Source organism: Misgurnus anguillicaudatus, chromosome 13 (genome assembly GCF_027580225.2).
Source record: "Misgurnus anguillicaudatus chromosome 13, ASM2758022v2, whole genome shotgun sequence".
Classification (NCBI taxonomy): domain Eukaryota; kingdom Metazoa; phylum Chordata; class Actinopteri; order Cypriniformes; family Cobitidae; genus Misgurnus; species Misgurnus anguillicaudatus.
Genome location: NC_073349.2, coordinates 21,971,904 through 21,992,369, shown reverse-complemented (window position 1 = coordinate 21,992,369; position 20,466 = coordinate 21,971,904). Strand labels below are relative to the sequence as shown.

Here is a 20,466-nt window from a genome sequence, read left to right as displayed (position 1 = left end):
AGATAAAGGATGATAACAAAGTGATCTTTAACAAATTCTTTACTTCATACATCACATGATTGTGAGAAGGAAGACATCCTGTGACAAATAAAAACTAAACTTCCATACAGTAATAGAGACTAATTTGAGTGCAGTAAAGATTGTGGACATTCTAGACTTATGTGGGAATTTCTCAATTTTGAAAAGCTCACGCCAGGCAAAGGAACATCTGAGAACATTCTTTGCTGATGACAGAATTATTTTTTCCCTGCGAAGGAAGACTTTAAGTTTCAAGGTATTTTTTTTTACAGAGAACTTAAGTCAACATGCAATAAGGTCACTCACAGAAATAAACTTTCAGTAAATTGCTTGTTTAAAACAAGCAAACTTCCAGCAAGTAACCGGAGAATCACAAAAGGGTCAGACTGGAAAGGATTCTTAAAGGAACACGCCCACATTTAGGGAATTTAGCTTATTCACCGTATCCCCCAGAGTTAGATAAGTCCATACATACCTCTCTCATCTCTGTGCGTGCTGTAACTCTGTCTGACGCAGCCCCCGCTAGCTTAGCTTAGCACAAAGACTGGAAATGCATGGCTCCAGCTAGTATACTGCTCCCAATAAGTGACAAAATAACGCGATCATTTTCCTATTTATGTGTTGTGATTTGTATAGTCAAACCGTGTACAAATAACAAGGTGATATGAGACACAGCGATCTTTTAACAGTATACATACTGAGAACTATATTCTCTGAAGACGAAGCACTGCCGCATGGGCGGAGTGATTTGCACAACTCTGACCGAACTCTCTGCTCCTCACCAGGGGCTTCTCGTGTGCTGCGAGCAGATCACTCCGCCCACGCGGCAGTGCTTCGTCTTCCGAGAATATAGTTCTCAGTATGTATACTGTTAAAAGATCGCTGTGTCTCATATCACCTTGTTATTTGTACACGGTTTGACTATACAAATCACAACACATAAATAGGAAAATGATCGCGTTATTTTGTCACTTATTGGGAGCAGTATACTAGCTGGAGCCATGCATTTCCAGTCTTTGTGCTAAGCTAAGCTAGCGGGGGCTGCGTCAGACAGAGTTACAGCACGCACGGAGATGAGAGAGGTATGTATGGACTTATCTAACTCTGGGGGATACGGTGAATAAGCTAAATTCCCAAAATGTGGGCGTGTTCCTTTAAGAGTCCTGCAACATCCTGAAACTTTTGAGTTTGGAGTTGGAGTGTTTATAGTAGTGTTGTAGTTCTCGAGACCGGTCTCGGTCTCGAGACCGGTCTCTGTCTCAAGACTGGTCTCAAGACCACTTTTTAAAGGTCTTGGTCTCGTCTTGGAATCGACCGCATTTTTACTCTGTCTCGTCTCTGTCTCATACAAAGAGGACTCAGAATCTTATTTCAAGACCAGTCAAGACCACAACTGATGGCACACTGCAAAAATTATTTTTTAAGAAAACAAATTCTTAGTATTTTTGTCTTGTTTTCAGTAAAAATATCTAAAAATTCTTAAATTAAGATGCGTTTTCTTGATGAACAAAACGACCCAAGAAAATAAGTCTAGTTTTTAGAGCAAAATTATAACATTTAAGTGATTTTGTGCATAAAACAAGCAAAAAAATCTGCCAATGGGGTAAGCACATTTTTCTTGAATTTAGTGTTTAAGAAAAAGGTTCAAGATTTTTTCTTACCCCATTGGCAGATTTTTTTGCTTGTTTTATTCACAAAATCACTTAAATTTGATATTTTTGGTCAAAAACTATTTAGTTTTTTTACTTATGTTCTTGGGTCGTTTTGCTCATCAAAAAAAGCATCTAAATTTAAGAATTTTTAGATATTTTTACTGAAAACAAAACAAAAAATGTTTTCTTGAAAATTTATTTTTTCCAGTGCAGATCACAAATTTATTTTTTTTATCATTAATTGTATGCAGTTTATTCAGGTTTTGAATATGCTGTTGGCATTGTTTAAGCATTGTTTAAGTTTCTCCCAATGACAGTTTTTCTAATTTTATAACTAAAAACACCTGCATTGTGTTAAGTGGATGGCAAGCCATGGAAAGACGGTTCAAAATAAATGGTTAAGTTGATTTCAGCTCTTTAGTGTTTGTTCACTTTTATTTGCTTATAGACAAAGATAAATTCCCACATATCTGCAATGCCTTTGATTATTTGATCAACTTCTCTGATGGCACACACACACACGCACGCACGCACACGCACAGACAAGAAGTGCCTAATTATATGCATATTCCACATTTTATCATAAGTGTTTTAATGGAGTGACTTGCACTGGTCTTGGTCTTGACTTGGTCTCGGCCTGTCTTGGTCTTGACTCGGTCTCGACCCTTTAAAGTCTTGGTCTTGTCTCGGTCTCGGCCTGTCTTGGTCTTGGTCATGACTTGGTCTCGGTTTAGGTGGTCTTGACTACAACACTAGTTTATAGTATTAAAGGTCCCGTTCTTTCTGTTTTAAAAGCTTTGATTGTGCTTACAGTGCACAATATAACATGTGTAAATGTTTCATGTGTAAAAAAAATGCAACACAATTTACTTATCTGTATACCGTTGATTTCACTGTCCTAAAAACAGGCTGATGTCTTCCTTGTTCTATGAAGTCCCTACTTCAGAAATACGTAACAAGTTCTGATTGTGTAGTTTGTTTAGTGTGTTGTGATTCGACAGCAGCTTAGCTTAGCAGTGCCGTTAGCCGTAACTGGCGACTAATGTATTCCTGCGGGCGGAGTTTAGGTAAAAAAAAACAACAAATTTTTTTTTTTATTGACGATATTAAAGCAGGAAGTAGAGGGCTGTAGTCCAAACCGGCCGTTCACTGTAGGCTTTGAAAGGCGAATTCTGTTAATGAAAATAAATCGCCTGGCAGTGACCTTTGAGCTTTATCACTTTGCAGGTGTTATTTATGCTCTAACAGCAATATTACACACTAACTTAAGTTTGAAAAATGGGATCAGGAGGAACGTGACCTATAAATACTGTTCTTGTTAATTATATATATTGAAGCTTCTTCCATATTTCATAGAATAAATTCTTCTGTATTCACAGAATAAAGACATTTTAAGGGAAGTGAGTAAATTAAGTTTCCTTATTTTAATTCTATACCACAGAAATAAACTTTCAGTAAATTGCTTGTTTAAAGGGGACATATCATGAAAATCAGACCTCCTCCATGCCCAAGTGCCACAATTGGGACCCCAGTGCCTGTATCATCCTAGAAAATGTGAAAAAGATCAACCCAGTAACTTAGTTTTGGTAAACCATTCTCCGCATGCATGTAAAAAAGGTCACTAAAATTTGGCTGCCCTTGTGATGTCAGAAGGGTATAATAATGCCCCTTAATCTTTTTTTTTTTTTTTTAAGTTATTTTTTGGGCCATTTTTGCCTGTATTAGATAGACAGTAATTAAAAAGACGACAGGAAAGTATAGGGTGAAGAGAGGGGTATGGGACTGGCAAAGGACCTCGAGTCGGGATTCGAACTCGGGTCACCAGAAGAGCGTCTGCACCATGTGTCGGAGCACCGTCCACTACACCATCGGCTCCGACTAATGCCCCTTAATCTGCCCTATTCAACCATGGCACTGCTATTTAGTACAGAGATCAGCTCATTTGCATTTAACAGAACACACCCAAAAACGGCACATTTTTGTTCACGCAATTTTAATATGCTATAATAAATTATCTATATGATATTTTGAGCTAGAACTTCACAGATTTATTTGACATCTTAAAAAAAGTCTTGTGAAATGTCCCATTTAAAACATCCAAACTTCCAGCAAATAACCGGAGAATCTTAGTAGGGTCGGACAGGAAAGAATTCATAAGAATCCTGCAACATCCTGTATGTTTGGAGTTGGAGTGTTTATTATTAAATACTGTTCTTGCTAATTATTTATATTGAAGATTCTTTTGAATTTCACAGAATAAAGAAATTTAAGGGAAAGTCAGTAAATAAAAAAATTAAGTTTCCTTATTTTAACTGTGGGTTTACACCGAACGCGAAGCGTGCAATCACATTGCATTGCTCGCTCTAGATTACTTGTTGGATTTAACTTCATGTCATGCAAATTTTTCGCTTGATTCGAATATTTTCAACTTGGGCGAAGACGCGTTTATAACGAATAGCACGTGTTTTTACGGCAAACGCGCTGCCCATATCGCGTCATTCACATCGCCCCACGCGAGGACGCGTCTGATCTTTGCATTGACTTTGTATGTAATCTACTCGCGCAAATCGTTGAACTCGCATCTGGTGTAAACCCACAGTAAGCCTATATCACTGAGAACAACGACATGGTTGATTTTTTTGGAGAGAGTAAAGGGCTGTTCACATTAACAATATATATATAACAATAACTAATGATAACTATAATGATAACTATATTAGCGTCCACATCATAACAATATATTTATGCTAATTCACTCGCGCAAAGCACTTGCCTTTAATGGCATTAATTAATATTGGATATTTCATATAATAAAAACTTTTGTGTAATCAAATAAAATCTAACCTTTTGAGTAGTCATTTTGGTTTGAAAAAAGCATTAAGTTGTGAATTTCACAGCAACTGCATCAGCATTGGATACCTGAGGTAATTTTATATTAGACCTCAGCAAGTGCGCGTGCACTAATAAAAAAAAGTGCCTACTACTAAAAGGTTTATAATAAAAGAGACGCTCGTGTTTGCCAGATACTCGAATAATCTCATGCGTAATCAGAGTTTACTGTTAAGGGAGTGTCTTGTGTGTATTTTGTGAACGCGAGCGTCTCTTTTATCATAAACGGTGTGCAGCAGGCACTTATTTTGACAAAACACGTAATGCGATCACTCGATGCGCAGAACACATATTTTGAAAACACAAGCAACACACATGACACTCTGAACACTTATTTTGAATTTTTGCCCCTTGGATGAGCAGTCACGAGCCACCACTGCTATTTAACTTAAAAACAAATTGAAATTATTTAAATTAATTTGTAAAGTTAAATTAAAACAAAAACTTATGTTGATACATGTCATGTTATGTTTACAGTACAGATCACCTCGCTGTAAAAATTTCTTGTCGCACTTAAATTTAAAAAAAAATACCCACAATCAATTTCAACCTTCTTGACTAGTGAGGAGTTGCTTTAAATGATAAAAAATAAAGTTGAAGTAACTTAATAATAACTCCAAACTAGTCAAGAAAGTTGAAATTAATTTTAAGTATTTTTTCAAATTTAAGTGCAACAATTTTTTTACAATGTAGAAACAGTTACTGGTTTGACTGGAGGATTAACACAAAACAGCTACATTTACCAGCAACAAGGCTGTTTTGTGTTTGTTTAAGAAATATTTCACTCACCTGCCAGATATTTATTACCTGGGGAAAACAACTGAGGTATGAAGCGTAACTCACACTGTACGTTAGTATCATATGTTTCCTTATTGTACTGCATGGCTCCAGCAGGTGCTATGTGATATGTATGGTGTGAAAGTCAATCTGTTTTGCTAAGTCACTCACACTCATTTTCACGAGCTCTCCTCCGTGCTCGCTCTCTCTCCCTCTCTCTTCGCTGGCTCAGAAGAGACTCCGTCCCCGTCTCCGTGTCCAATCCATCCCGACTACTCACAGCGTTGGCACTATTACACGCACACAACAAACAAACAAGCAGAGACAGAGGTTTTAATAATGTAGTCTCAAATCATCTCTATTATGCTGATTCACCAAACCCTGGTCACATAAATAAGACAAACGCACTGGGAAAGTCCTGAAAGTATGATCGTCTACATTCAATTGCATTGCCGAAAGATATCTTTTTGTGTATGGGTGTATGATTTATAGCTGTCGCCGGTTATTTGATAATTAGGGCCAACTGGGACATGAGTTTCAGGGCTGCGGTTTGGAGTTTTTGGGCCCCAAAAAGCAGGTTGGTGAGGATGAATGGCGTTGCTGTGAAGTTTGAGAATAAATATGTGTCTGCGGATATGCCAGAAGTTTGGTTATTCTAGCAGAGTGGGTAGAATGATTTTGCTCTGGGCAGAAAGGAAACCTGAGGCTGCTGAGAACATCTTGCTGTGACGCTGACGCCTTATGCAAAGACATTTTCACACAAGATATCATAAGATAAAGGGTTTTTCTGAGAAGTTAGGCAACATATGAACTGTAAGATTTACAATGTGACAAAACTGTGAGTTAGAATAAAGTCATAAGGGGAGATTATAAACTCAAGTGGTGGAAAGAACCAAAAAAACATTCAACATAATAATTTTACAAGAGCTTTAAATATGATGCAAATTTACTGAGATCCTCAGACACAGATTGACCAATTCTTTTTTTAAAGGGACTTAAAATTTTAATTAAAATCAATTTCTATATTGCTTTCATAATTGTGTTGCAAAGCAGCTTTACAGAAAACATACAAACACTGTAGAACAAACATTAGTGACATAAGAAAAAATTAAATAGAAAAAAAGATACATTACATACATTACCGATTATGTAACCCTTGACCACAAAACGAGTCATAAGGGTAATTTTATTGAAATTAAGATTTATACAGCATCAGAAAGAATAAATAAATAATATACTAAATATAATAAACAAATAAGCTTTCCATTGATGTATGGTTTGTTAGGATAGGACAATGGGTCTCATTTACAAAGCATGCATACGCACAAATTTGTTCGTAAAATGTGCGTACAGACATTTTAACTGAATAATCATAATTCAACAAAAACTAAAATGTATTTTAAATGTATGCAAAAACGTAAAAACAACTTAGACCGTTCATGGTTCATGATTATTGCGTACGTGTGGTCTAAGTTGTTCTTATGTTACGTAAAAAATTTTAGTATAAAAGTTTTTGTTGATTTATGATTTGTTAGTTAAAATGTCCGAACGCAGAATTCACAAACAAATACGTGCGTACGTATGCTTAGTGAATAAGACTTAATATTTGGGTGAACTACAACTATTTGAAAATCTGGAATCTAAGGTTGCAAAAAAATCGAAATATTGAAAAAATTGCCCTTAATGTTGTCCAAATGAAGTCTTTAGCACTCCATCCACTAACAAAAAATGAATACAAGTTTTGATATATTTACAATAGGAAATTAACCAAATATCTTAATTTATACACAGTACTGTTCAAAAGTCTTAGGCCGCCACCATCACCAGCTTTGTTGATTTAGCAAAGTTTTAATGTCATCCATATTTATTTTTCACTCTTTCACTCTCAGAAAATACAGGAAAGATGTACACAAAATTAAAAACAAAAAATTTTGAGAACTTAATGTCTTCTTCAGGCATCAGTCAGTATTTAGTGTGATATCTCTTGGCACGAAAAACATCTTGAGCTTTTTTGAAGAGACTGAAGTCCTGAAGTCATTCGATTAGAATTAGAAATTAGAATTTAATTTTATTTAGGTTTAAGATATCCTGAAGCTACCTGCTATTTCTCAAGTGAAAGGGGAGTTTACCATAAATACTTGACACTATACACTTATACTTTTTTAATACACATTTCCTGTATTTTCTGGTTGTATTCTAATAAAGAAACTGAGAAATAATTATATATGATCACTATACAATTGCAAAAACAACAAATCTAATGGTAGCATGGTTGCCTAAGACTTATACTATCTACTGTATATCTTATATACACAATGGCGCTCATTTATCAAAAGTGCGTACACCAAATTTCCAGCGTACACCTGGCGTACACCCAAAACCACGGTGATTTATCAATATGGACGTTGGCGTACAGCACGCTCAAATCCTACGCCTGCTCAGGAGGTGGTGTACGCACGTTTTGAGTTAGGAAATGCACAAAAAAAAATTCCTAACACAACAAAACGCACTGACAAACTAAAATAGTATATGATATATTATGACCCACTGTAAAAAAACAACAACAACAACAGTATTTATAAACTTAAGTGTTTTTTTTTTTTTGCAACATGAACAATGTTTAATTTGTGTGACTTTACCAAAGCATTTGATTTGTATGCACATGTATTCCTTAAGTTGCGAGCCGTTTCAGGGCAGAGCACGTGAGCGGATCGGAGCGTTGAGCGGTGCGGTAATACCATATGAGCGCCTTTTTCCGAAAATTTCGCTCGCTCAGCACCGCTCGTTGAACCCAGAACGCCCTTTGATAATTTGCTAGTTCGAGAATCTGTAAAAACGTCTAGCAATAAGTTATGGAATTTAAGCCTTATACATAAATGTAAAGTAAAAATGAAAGTTTAAGATTGGACAGGAAGAAAACATTGAAAGGGACTGCGGAGGGACTGTAAAAGTTAGCAAATATTCATCCTGGAATCTGAAGCGGCACATTGCAAGAAAGCACAAGGATGTGCTACAAAAACATGGTAATAATGCATCAGAAGGTACCATTCGATGATAAATAAATAGCTACACATGAATAGGTAAGGTAAAATGCTTGTGTTGAATGAGCCATAAATTCGATCATGATGACATGCGGACCAAATCATGGCCACGAATTATCTTTTATGCTACATTATGGACACTTTTTTTCTTATTTAGTCTAAAGTATTGTCATAAATATAAAATGTGTTCCCAATATTCAACAGTTTGTTCCTTGGAATTAATTATTATAATATTTTCGTAATTACTATTACAATTATTATTACTTCAAATTATGAATTAGCTTAGTAAAACATGTGGATGTCGTGGAAACAAATTGTTAATTTGAATTATATCCGGAGCTCCGTATCAAACTGGATCTTAGCTAACAAACAACTGTATTTAAATACAGAAAAACACACTACAAAAGTTACTATTAATAATTACTTATTAATAATTAATAATTAATAATTATTCTTCTAAATATCAATTAAGCGTCATTAATAATAAAAATAATAATACAAATATTACAAAATGTCATGCAATTATTAATGTGTCTTTAATCCCGCTCTTTAAACTCCCAAATAAAACAATTTTGTTTCTTTCCATTTCCCTGGTTTCTCTTCTTTGCCGTCTTCCATATGTCATTGTCGTAAAATGAGGGCGTGGGGGAGGTGGAGACTTGAATTTATATGGGCGTGTTATTCTAATGACGATCGTTTTCAACCGCGGCATTTATGAAGGGCAGATATTGCTTACACCTGAATTTCAGAGGTACGCACAGCTTCATAAATCAGGCGGTGAGAAAAGTGTAAGCATAATCTTACGCCAACATATACGCCCGTTTCTACGCAAGAATGATAAATGAGGGCCAATATCCTGATCATATTTGGCATAAAAGAACAAATGATTATTTTGACGCATACAATGTATTGTTGGCTATTGCTAAAACTATACCTGTGCTACTAATGACTGGTTTGTGGTCCAGGGTCACATTTACTGTATGGTATTGTTGCAAATATTCCATAATATGAGAGTACATTAGCAATACTACCTATAAATTATCTATAGGATTTTAGTTGGACAGTTAAACTCACAGCGCTGGTGAGTATGTGTATCAATTTTTTATGTAAGATACTAACAATACTAAATGTAAAAAAATAATCATCCGTGAGATTGTTTTCTGTTTAAATTAAAAATGCACAAACAAATATTTGTCTAAATCTAATTCTAAGATCAGAAGCATCAAAGTTTGATTTCAATCGTTCACATGGCCTTACTCAGTCAAAATTAAAATGATATAGAATGAATTTATGAAGAAAATGATTTTTGCTGGGTTTTCACAGGCAGGGTAACATCTAGGCTATGCAATGCTTCTGAACCTTAATTATTTTTTTCTGCTTTTCAAATATATGTCATATTAGTATTCTGAAGAGAGGTGATCGAGTTAATTCAATATCCCAGTGAGTCGTCAATCTCTGCTAGTTTCTGTTTACATAAATGACTTGGCTATTACAGTTCTTACAGTAAGGTCCCATTACCTCAAACATAAAGTTGTGTGCTAATGTCTCTCTCTGCTGGAAGAAGCCTGTTATTTCACCTGCATTTTATAGAGTGACAAACTGTACTACCAAACATCTGCCAATCTCCATTAATCATTCCGTTTATGAATTTGCTAGATGCTTTTATCCAATGCAGTGCATTTAAAATATGCATTTTATTAGCATATGCACTGAACAATGACCCTGGCGTTGAAAGCCCACTCTACCTGCTGAGATTTACAAACTACCGTATATGAGAATGCACTATAAATTATTAAATAAATAATATCCACATATTTAATTAAAACACACAAAACGTGTCATACAGAGATTTATATAACTGTGCCTCTTATACAAACTGATTTACAGCTGCTATAAATATTATGAGAAATTTTATAAGCTGGGCAAAGGTTAATCGCGATTAATCGCATACAATATAGTGATTTCTTGCATAATATATGTGTGTGCACTGTGTGTAATTATGATGTATATTTAACCACACACACATACATATATTCATTTCAAAAATATTTTATTTATTTATTTATTTTTATAAAATATATATATAATATATATATTTTATATATATAATATAGAATATATAAAAATAAAAATAAATATATATATATATAAACATGTAGATGTATATTAAATACATACATAAATGTGTGTGTATTTATGTATCCATAATAATTACACACAGCACTCATGTATTATGCAAAAAATCACTTTTATTTTGTATGCAATTAATCGCGATTAATCTTTGCCCACACTATTATTTAGCAATAAAAATACATTTCATTTTTGGTGCTCTATGACCATATGTGTGTGTTGCATCTAAAGCTTTGAGTTTTATAAAGGTTGAATGGACGGCAGGCAGACAGTCGGTTTGATCCTGGGGGAGATAAATGCAGCTGTGACATCCCATAGAGCCCGCGGGGCAACACAGACGGGTGCTTTTAATGTCCACTAATCCGGATTAACTGCTCAAGCTACAGTGCGGTCGAACCAGCACACGCCCTATTAAATGTATTCACCAGGACCAACAAATAATGCAGTGCAAAAAAGGATCAGGCAGTAGATAACATTTGGTTATTTTCTAACGCTTACACTCAAGCTTTTATAATGGAAATTAGAGAGAGAGAGATTGTACATGGAAGAAACACACAACTGGGAATTCTTATTAATCTCCTGTGAAGAGGATGATGGTAGAGAAAGATGAAGATGGGTCTGTGCTTTAGCTTTTACACATCCTGCCACTAGATGGCACTACACACTATAGAAAACAACTGGTGAGAATTTTTTGCTGCGGTGAGAAGGCTTCAAAAAAAGAGCAAAGATAAACAGCCAGAAAGTCAAACATTAGATAAAATGTAGCAGGACTTCACAGACTAAGCAGGTGCGATACAGATCCACAGAGGATGTTGCGAAACTAAAAACACCCTGAAGCACGTTGATCTAATTTTAGCCTTCAATACGAACAAAGAGAATGTTCAATGTGTGTTTGTCTTTCTCAATATCATAACATGGAAAATAAGCTCATGGCAAAACTAGCAATGCAATTTTGAATACTGTAAGACTTCAAAGACCTTGAAAAAGCTCGGATTGGTTCAGACCGGCTCCAAAATTCCTATTTTTGGCATAACCGACTCAAATCTGTATATAGACAAAAAGAACAATGCATGCACTAACTTGATTTATATATGGTTTGAAATCATATTGTAACAAATATACGAATTTAAAAGTTTTATATATTTAATAAGGATGCACAAAGGCAGAGCACAACAGTAACAGCTATTAGGGATGCTCCGATCGATCGGCCGCAGATCGGTATCGGCCGATAACGTCATTAAATGACTCGATCGGTCCTCGCTAAATTTGCCGATCTCCTAAACCGATCTTTCTGTTTACTTTTGTCAACATAGGGCTCCTGAATGCGGCTGCAGTAAGAGACCATTTTTATGCAATCCAAGCATTTTTATAACCCATCGCTCATGTGTGACTTGGATTTCTGTCTTTGCCTTTGCAGAGATTAGTGTATTTCCTATGAGGACGCGATCTGATCAACAGCGCGACGCGTCTTCACATCCCCATCAAACAGCGTATACAACACACATCTATCGCGGATAATTGCATCCTCAGGCCAAAAGTTTATTATTTGCATGCGTTTTAAAGTTTTGAGCGTTTAAACTTTCATTTTCCTCACAGCTGCTTTCGTCCGCGTACATCCGGCGCGCGCACACACACAGAAGCCTCAGTCATCAGTGCACGTGAACGGAGTGATCTCTCCCACGTCTTAAAGCTACAGTAACCTAATTCATCTCTCAATAAAATAACTTTCTGCTTTTCACTAAAGAACTGTTATACTTCATACGAATGCGTGTATGTTTAATTCATACAGTTTAGACTGTGAAGTGTTTTATTTTCATCACTTTTAACAGACATAAGACTTTTTAAAGGCATATTAAATTTCTCTTTGCAGAAGAAATATTTGTTGTGTTAATTTATTTGATTCTCTATTAAAACAATATATACCTAATTACTGCAAGTAATATAACAAAGGCAACATCTGTGGTATTACTTTATCTAGAAAAAATGTTAACAGTTACAGTCATCAAAGAGCTTGCATATCAGCTTGAAAAATCGGTATCGGCATTGGTATCGGCCGATCACGAAGACAACAAATCGGTGATCGGTATCGGCCTGCAAAAATCCTGATCGGAGCATCCCTAACAGCTATGGATGAATACTTGAAGATGAATACTGGCAAATACACACAACGTTCATAAAAACACGCTAGGATTTGTGGGACAAACATGTGTCCCATTAAAATGCGGCCCAAGAGACAGGAGCTGAGTTTGGATTGTGATTCACACATGACTCCCGGAAAAATAAGAAACAGATTTGACTCTCCAGATGGATGTTGGACATCTGCTCCTGCTGTGACTGTGGTCAGGAACTCTGAACAAATCAAATTAAATAAGCGGTTCTGTAATGTTTCTGTAACTCAGCTGCATGGCGCTGGCAACACGAAGGTCATGGGTTTAATTCTATGGGAACATACAGTACTGGCCAAAAGTCATGTATGGGGATATTTGTACAAAATTTGCTTTTTATGACACCTCAGGTTAGATTTAACTTTTAAAATACATGGTGTATGGTAATGCACATTAAGATTTGAAAGTACTTGAGTATTAGGGGAATCTGGGTTTTATTCAAATACACATAAAATTTATAGTAAAAACAAAAAGCTCACGGGTAATAAATCATACACTGACTACTATTTTATCTGTTATTATTATTTGTTGATCCTCTTTTGTGGTAACATTTTGTAGTTATTGTGCTTGGCTATGTCTTTATAAACTTTGCACATCTGTTGTGTGTGTAATTTTTGGCCAAGCCTCCTTAAATTCTTCTCAAAGCTGAGCTGAACATTTAATGCATCTTTAAAGCAACACTAAAGACTTATTGCTCTTTGCTCCCCCTACAGGTTAGAAGCGCAATTGTTCATTACCACCGCCGTAAATACTGCAGCATAGCTGGCTCTGATTGGATTGTAGGTCTGCCGTAAAGCAAGTTTTTGTAGTTTTCACTCAAACTACAGGACCACTACCCGACGGTTGGAAACTTCTTTAGTGCGGTTTCAGCCGATAGAGGGCTGCAAAGCGAATGTGAAAGTGCCGTTCACCCTGTTTTGAGTGGATGAACCACTAATACTTTTTTGGAAACGTTATTTTAAGGTAAAAAAAAACTCTTTGGTGTTGCTTTAATAAATTATTTGAATAAAGAGCGAAGATCTATTGGCCAATTTTACAAAGTTGGACATCACTTTTGAGCACTACTGTGCATACTGACACTACAGTATGTTGAATGAACTGCATATCACTTTAGGTTTCACCAGTCTCACTGGTTTTATTTATTGAAAATGGATGAAACTACATCTAAAAAACTTGCCACAAAACATTTAACCTTTATAGCAGTGGCGGCCTGTGACGTCATGTAAATAGCCCGTCATGTGTGTGGTCTGTAATTTCAAAGTATGTGTTCTGCGCGTCGAGTGATACTATGTGTATCATGTGTCTTGTCAAAATAAGTGCCTGCTGCAGACGCGTCTAAAGCGTTTATGATAAAAGAGACGCTTGCGTTTGCCAGATACTCGCAAAATCTCATGCGTAGTCAGAGTTTACTGTTAAGGGAGTGTCTTGCGTGTATTTTGTGAACGTGAGCGTGTCTTTTATCATAAATGGTTTTGACGCGTGTGCAGCAGGCCCTTATTTTGACAAAACACGTGATGCACATAATTCACATGACGCAACAAACACATATTTTGAAAACATGAGCAACACACGACACTACGAACCCTTATTTTGAATTTGCGCCCCTCGGATGAGCAGTCACGAGCCGCCATTGCTTTATTTTATCTGAAACATCTACAAATGTCATTTATGTTGGTATATGTGTCCTTACTGGTCCACCGACTAAGAAATGGGTGATTAATAAAGGTTGTTAAATGATGTAATTGGCGCACACTTACTGGAAGGAGGGCGGCCTTGAATCTCCAATCCCTCCCGTTCGTTCTAAGGGTGGTGGCAGATCTTTGTGGCTCTCTGTGCACTGAGATCCTCCATCTGAGTGTGAGCCTTCAGCCAACACCAACTACAGCCAAACACACACACATATACACAATAACTCACAAAGGCTGCAGTAAGAAAGTGTCCAGACTAGCTGCTGGCCTTGCATAAATAAGTAGACCAGCAGAAGCAAGAGAAGAAAGTGTATTTGTTTGAGTTGACAGGAGTGTGAAAAATACAAGCATGTGCAAAGGAACCTTTAGATGTGGTATGGCACGTTCCCGATCCAAATAATGAAGTGTAGACAAACACATCTGTAGTCATTCCCATAAACACACACTATGTTAGGCTCATACTTCTTGCATAAAGCACTGATGAAACAAAAATTGAGTTCATTATGCTGAAATGCCAGCTTAGACTATCAAGTTCAACGATGGTCCAAGCTGGTTTATGCTTGATATTGCTGGTTTAGCCGGTGTACCAAAATTCTCAATCAGTTTTTGTCATCAAGCTGTTTGCCTATAAGAGGCTTATGGGTGCTGAGGTCAGCAATGGTTTGTATATGAGGAGCTCATATGCAAAGCCACTAAACGCCATATCTGTCAAAAATGAGATAACATTATTAACCGAATGCACTTGGCAGGTATTATACAGTATGTTCATCAAATACTTTCGCTTCAAATCTGCTTAATCCCAGCCTCAGGCCATTCAAAAATAGTGGTTTGTTGCCAGAAGTTAAGAACTAAATGACGTCATGGTGCAAGAGTTTTTTACTACAATAAAGGAGGTTTACTGAAAATATCAGGATATTGACCAAATTTCTGAATAAATTTACGTTTATTCAAAAAGGACGGTGAAGAGTGACTGGAGACTTATTTAGAAGTGGATATTTTTGCATGTATTAGAGGGTTTGCAGCAATAGTCTTTAAAGCAACACCAAAGAGTTTTTCTAAAATAACGTTTCCAAAAAAGTTTCAGTGGTTCATCCATCGAAACAGGGTGAACGGCACTTTCACATTCACTTTGCAGCCCTCTATCGGCCAAAACGGCACTAAAGAAGTTTCCAACCGTCGGGTCGCGGTCCTGTAGTTCGAGTGAAAACTACAAAAACTTGCTTTATGGCAGACCTACAATCCAATCAGAGCCAGCTATGCTGCAGTATTTACGACAGTGGTAATGGAAAATTACGCTTCTAACCTGTAGGGGGAGCAAAGAGCAAAAACTCTTTAGTGTTGCTTTAAATTTGTTAAATACAAATTTACAAAAATATATAAGGCATTTCAATTACTGACTAATAAGTGAAAGATGCACTTAGAGGGTTTTGCATCTGAGCTTGTCATATATGGTTACTTAACTCATTCGCCGCCAGCCATGTTTTGATAAGTTGCCGGACAGCATTTTAACAACAAAAGTTCCACAAAATGCCTTCCAGGAAAATTTTGTTCTAAAAATAAATATACATACAATTATATCAAATGAACGAACAGACCCTCTGCTTTCAAACAAACAAAACGGGAAAAAAAAAACGTTTCATCCTATTTATATTTTTTTCTTATATTTTTGCTTATAAACTCTTAAATAAGGGTACTTTCTTAAAAAATAAAATTTTTAAGCAAAAAGCTGAAATAGTTGCATTTTTGTGATGGAATTTTGTTAGAGATCAGATTCAGAACAATTATCAAAACATACACAAAGTTTAAAATTAGTAAATAACGTTTTGGCTTCAGTTTTTTCATAAATTAGGTAAGTGCGGATATTGCTGGCATTGCAGATTAACATAAAAATTCATCAGGAACACGTTTTTATAATGCAAATGTTTTCTCTTAATTGACAAGATAACTCGTCAATGGCGCGGAAAGAGTTAAGGATTGTGATAGGTCAGATTAAATGAGCATGCTCCTACCAAACTTACATTTACTTTAGAAAATGTGTATAAACACACCCATACAGCAGCATAACAGCACCCAAAACACACCATATGCTAGTGACCAGTAATGTGGGTCTATAGAACTGGTTTATAAGTGGAAAATGATGTTTTTCTGCAGCATGAAGTATATCGCATATTTTAGTCAATGTAATGCAATGTCTGTGCAGCTCTCTGCAGCTGTTCATTTCTGACACACAGCTCTCCACTAACCTGCAGTTTACACAACTCTACACAACACCACAGGTCATGTGAACCTGAACACCTGCTTGTTTAAGTGCAAATGTGTGTTTTACAGGTGAGAATATCATTTGTTAATTATTATTCATTGCCACCATCAGATGTAAATACTTCTGGCAGTTCCAATATTTTGATCTCAGAATTAGATTATAAAACTTAAAGAGCGCCTATTGCATTGCTAAAAACAAGGTTATTTTGTGTATTTGGTATAATACAATGTGTGCGTGTGGTTTACGGTTCAAAAAACACATAATTTTCCACATACCGTACATTTTTGTAGCTCCAGATTTCCCTGTCTTCATGAAACGCACAGATTTTGTTCAAAACTCATTGATTTGAAAAGCTCTGTCCCTGATTGGCCAGCTAAAATGTACGTTGCGATTGGCCTGAATACCTCTGACGTCAGCCGTAAATGTGACGCTCCTTACCATGTTTCAAAGATTCACTCACATTGCAATGCTTACAGGAGTTAACTTACAGGCTGTGAGTCCGAAGCGGAAGGGATTATGATAATGTCAGTGTTGTCTACGTCACAAATCCCAGGAAGTAAACTGTTGACTACATTCCGTGTGTTGGTAACACGCATCATAACTCGCGTCATCATTTACTTTGGGGTACGTACCTTTTGCATATCGTTAACATGTACTAATTCACACTTTTAAAGGGATAGTTCAGCCAAAAACGATACCAAACCCATGATTTACTCACCCCCAAGCCGTCCGAGTTGCATATGTCCATCGTTTCTCAGACAAACACATTTTCGGATATTTTAGAAAATATTTTAGATCTTTCTGTTGATTAAATGTAATGTTACGGGGTTCAGCCATAGTCCACGACCTTCAAGTCCAAAAAAAGTGCGTCCATCCTTCACAAATTAAATCCAAACGGCTCCAGGATGACAAACAAAGGTCCTCCGAAGGCAATCCGCGCGGCGCTGCCGCAGAAATATCCATATCCAAAACTGTATCAACGCAATTAACCACCCTCCGGTAGCGCCGCCATCCTAGTATCATACGCATTCAGGATGAGCGCTTACGCATCGTAAAGAGGTTTCTCTGCTGCTGCTCTGTCCCCCCGCCCTCCGAATTTGTCATACGTCACTAAGAAAAGTGCGTACACTACGCTAATACTCCTGAGTCTAAGATGGCGGCGCCCCCGGAAGGTAGTTAATTACGTTAATAAAATTACATTACATTTAATCAACAGAAAGATCTAAAATATTTTCTAAAATATCCGAAAATGTGTTTGTCTGAAAAACGATGGACGTGTGCAACTCGGACAGCTTGGGGGTGGGTGAATCATGGGTTTGGTATCGTTTTTGGCCGAGCTATCCCTTTAAGCCTGTATCTCACAGACATGGTCACATTTCTTTTAAAAGAAAAAAGAAATCCTGAGTAAGGTCCTAATCCTGTGTAAGGTCATGTCAAAGAATAAAATCAATGAGTGAAATCAAACTTTGATGCTCCTAATTTCCATTAGATTAAGAGAATTTAACCTGAATTATGGGTCACATTTTTATGGCGAGAATTTTGGATTTATAGGTTGTAGGGGGGTTTAAAAAATAAGATGCAGATAACGATATTACATATTTTCCTAAACACATTTTATATGTCAAAAGGCTTTTGGCTATTTAAACAAAAAGAAATACGTCCCTTCCATATGTTCTGCTTCAACTTCCTGTTTCAACAGGAAATATACTTGATAGTGGTCAAGCCATTTGATAGGGGCTTCATCCATTTACAAGCTTGGTATACTGAGGTTTTGCAACTCTGCAAAAACAGATCAGTTTGCATCTAACTTACCCAGGAGACCACTCTCCCATTAAAGCAAGGCAGCTTAGCGTTATCATCCGAAATTTCTTCCTTGACGACCCTGCGAGAAGAACACAGACCATTAGGGATTCTGTGAAACCAGCAACTAAAATTTCACACCAGTGTTCCCGTCCATTTGCAGAAAGTGGACGCATATTAAAATCGTGTCATGCTCAAATCCTGGAATTTTCCATGTAGTTCTCAACTCCGGGCTGATGAGAATACTGAATGACCCTGTTGATCGACTACTCTGTTTTATAAACCCGGCCTCATTAGTACCCCATGCACTTTTCACATTAGCTACCGAAACAGCAGTTGTTGGATGTATACAGTGGCTTAGTATAAACAACATACATGTAAAGCAAATATTGTAATAACGGTGTGTTTGTTTGTGTGTGGGTGTATGAGTGTTAAGGATCAGTATGTTGATATATATTGGAATGAGCGCACAAGTTTGTGTGAAAGGCACAGCTAGGGTGTCAGGGGCACAGGAGGTTATTAATAGAGAAAGTTAGCGTGTTGGCAGAGTGTCCAGGCTGTAAATTCCCTTCAGAAATACCACACGGTTACCCTTTAACCCGGTAAGGCACGATTCAGCAGTCACACACCTGCTGGTCTCCTGTCACAGAGCACAGGTCCAACACATTTACACATACACATACAAACCAGCCCATAATGTCCTTATTGGCAAGCTTTAAGCCTGTATCTCACAGACAGCAAACAGCAATAATATGAGCAAACAGAATTAATATGACTGTGACCACATTTGACTGATATTACAAGCAGAAAGTATAAAGGTTTATTTTTTTGTAAATAGTAAACTCTCATTTTAGTAAATAGTTCTCTATTTTTTCTACTATTTCTATTTTTTCTATTTCTTTAAATAAAAAAATTCTCTCATAATTTTTTAACCCACAGCACTGAACTGTATGCGACATTTGATTGCTAAATAAGTTTGAAATTTGAATCGTTTTCTGTCACAAAAGTATAATTTATAATTACCTTAATGAGACACTTCACTTTTTTGAAAATATGTGCATTTTCCAGCTCCCCTAGAGTTAAACATTAGATTTTTACCGTTTTGGAATCCATTCAGCTGATCTCCGGGTCTGGCGCTAGCACTTTAGCATAGCTTAGCACAATCCATTGAATCTGATTAGACCATTAGCATCGCACTCAAAAATTAGTTTCGATATTTTTTTTAAAACTTGACTCTTCTGTAGTTACATCGTGTACTAAGACCAACAGAAAATTTGAAGTTGCGCAGGAGCCGAAAATGGCGCTTTTCCATTGCATAGTACCCAGCGGTTTGGTTTAGTTTGGGTCGGGTCAGCTTACTTTTGGGAGCTTTTCCACTTGGTGCAGTACATAGTACCAGATACTTTTTTTCATACCACCTCAGTTGGGGTTCCAAGCAACCCGAGCTGATACCAAATGTGACGCGAAAACACTGTAGATCACTGATTGGTCTGAGAGAATCGTCGCTACCAGCGTCATCACTATAATGTAAAAGATTAGCTTTACCTTAGTGCTAGCTTGCGCTGTCTCAAGCAAACATGTTGTCATCTGTGCTCCGCTATAAGTTCCCAACCTCCCTTTTAGGAATGAAAAACATCCACAGGTTGAGAATCAGGGACATCATAACAGAAGTTTGTGGCGTAACATTTGCGACAAGCACATCAGCATTATATATGCTTAAAGGGCGTTTTGCAGGTAAAATTTTTCAACGAATTTGTGCAATTTGCTTGTTGATAATAAACATTTAAACTGTTATCCATTGTATTTTATGTTGTTGGGTATCACAAAACCCGAAAAAGTATGAAAAAGTACAGCGGTTTGCAATGATTCTCCTTTCCCTCACAACGCACTGTATGACGTCACGCTGGGGAGAGAATTGACCAAAGCCGCCTTGAGAGCATTGAGAATGACTATAGAAAGACGAGTAAAGTACAGTTCTGATAGCGCAGATAAATACATACATACATAGATAGATAGATAGATAGATAGATAGATAGATAGATAGAT

At 36.7% G+C, this 20,466-nt stretch overlaps 1 protein-coding gene across 1 annotated transcript in view; it reads right to left on the bottom strand.

The window, feature by feature from the left end:
• The window catches only part of dvl1a (dishevelled segment polarity protein 1a), a 53,768-nt gene that overhangs the window by 17,502 nt on the left and 15,800 nt on the right, over window positions 1-20,466 (bottom strand). Inside the window, exons 2-4 of the mRNA XM_055188043.2 lie at window positions 18,433-18,502; window positions 14,430-14,551; window positions 5,508-5,626 (exon numbers count right to left, since the gene is read on the bottom strand). Coding sequence (XP_055044018.2) covers window positions 5,508-5,626; window positions 14,430-14,551; window positions 18,433-18,502 — 311 coding nt within the window. The remainder of the gene's footprint in view (window positions 1-5,507; window positions 5,627-14,429; window positions 14,552-18,432; window positions 18,503-20,466) is intronic.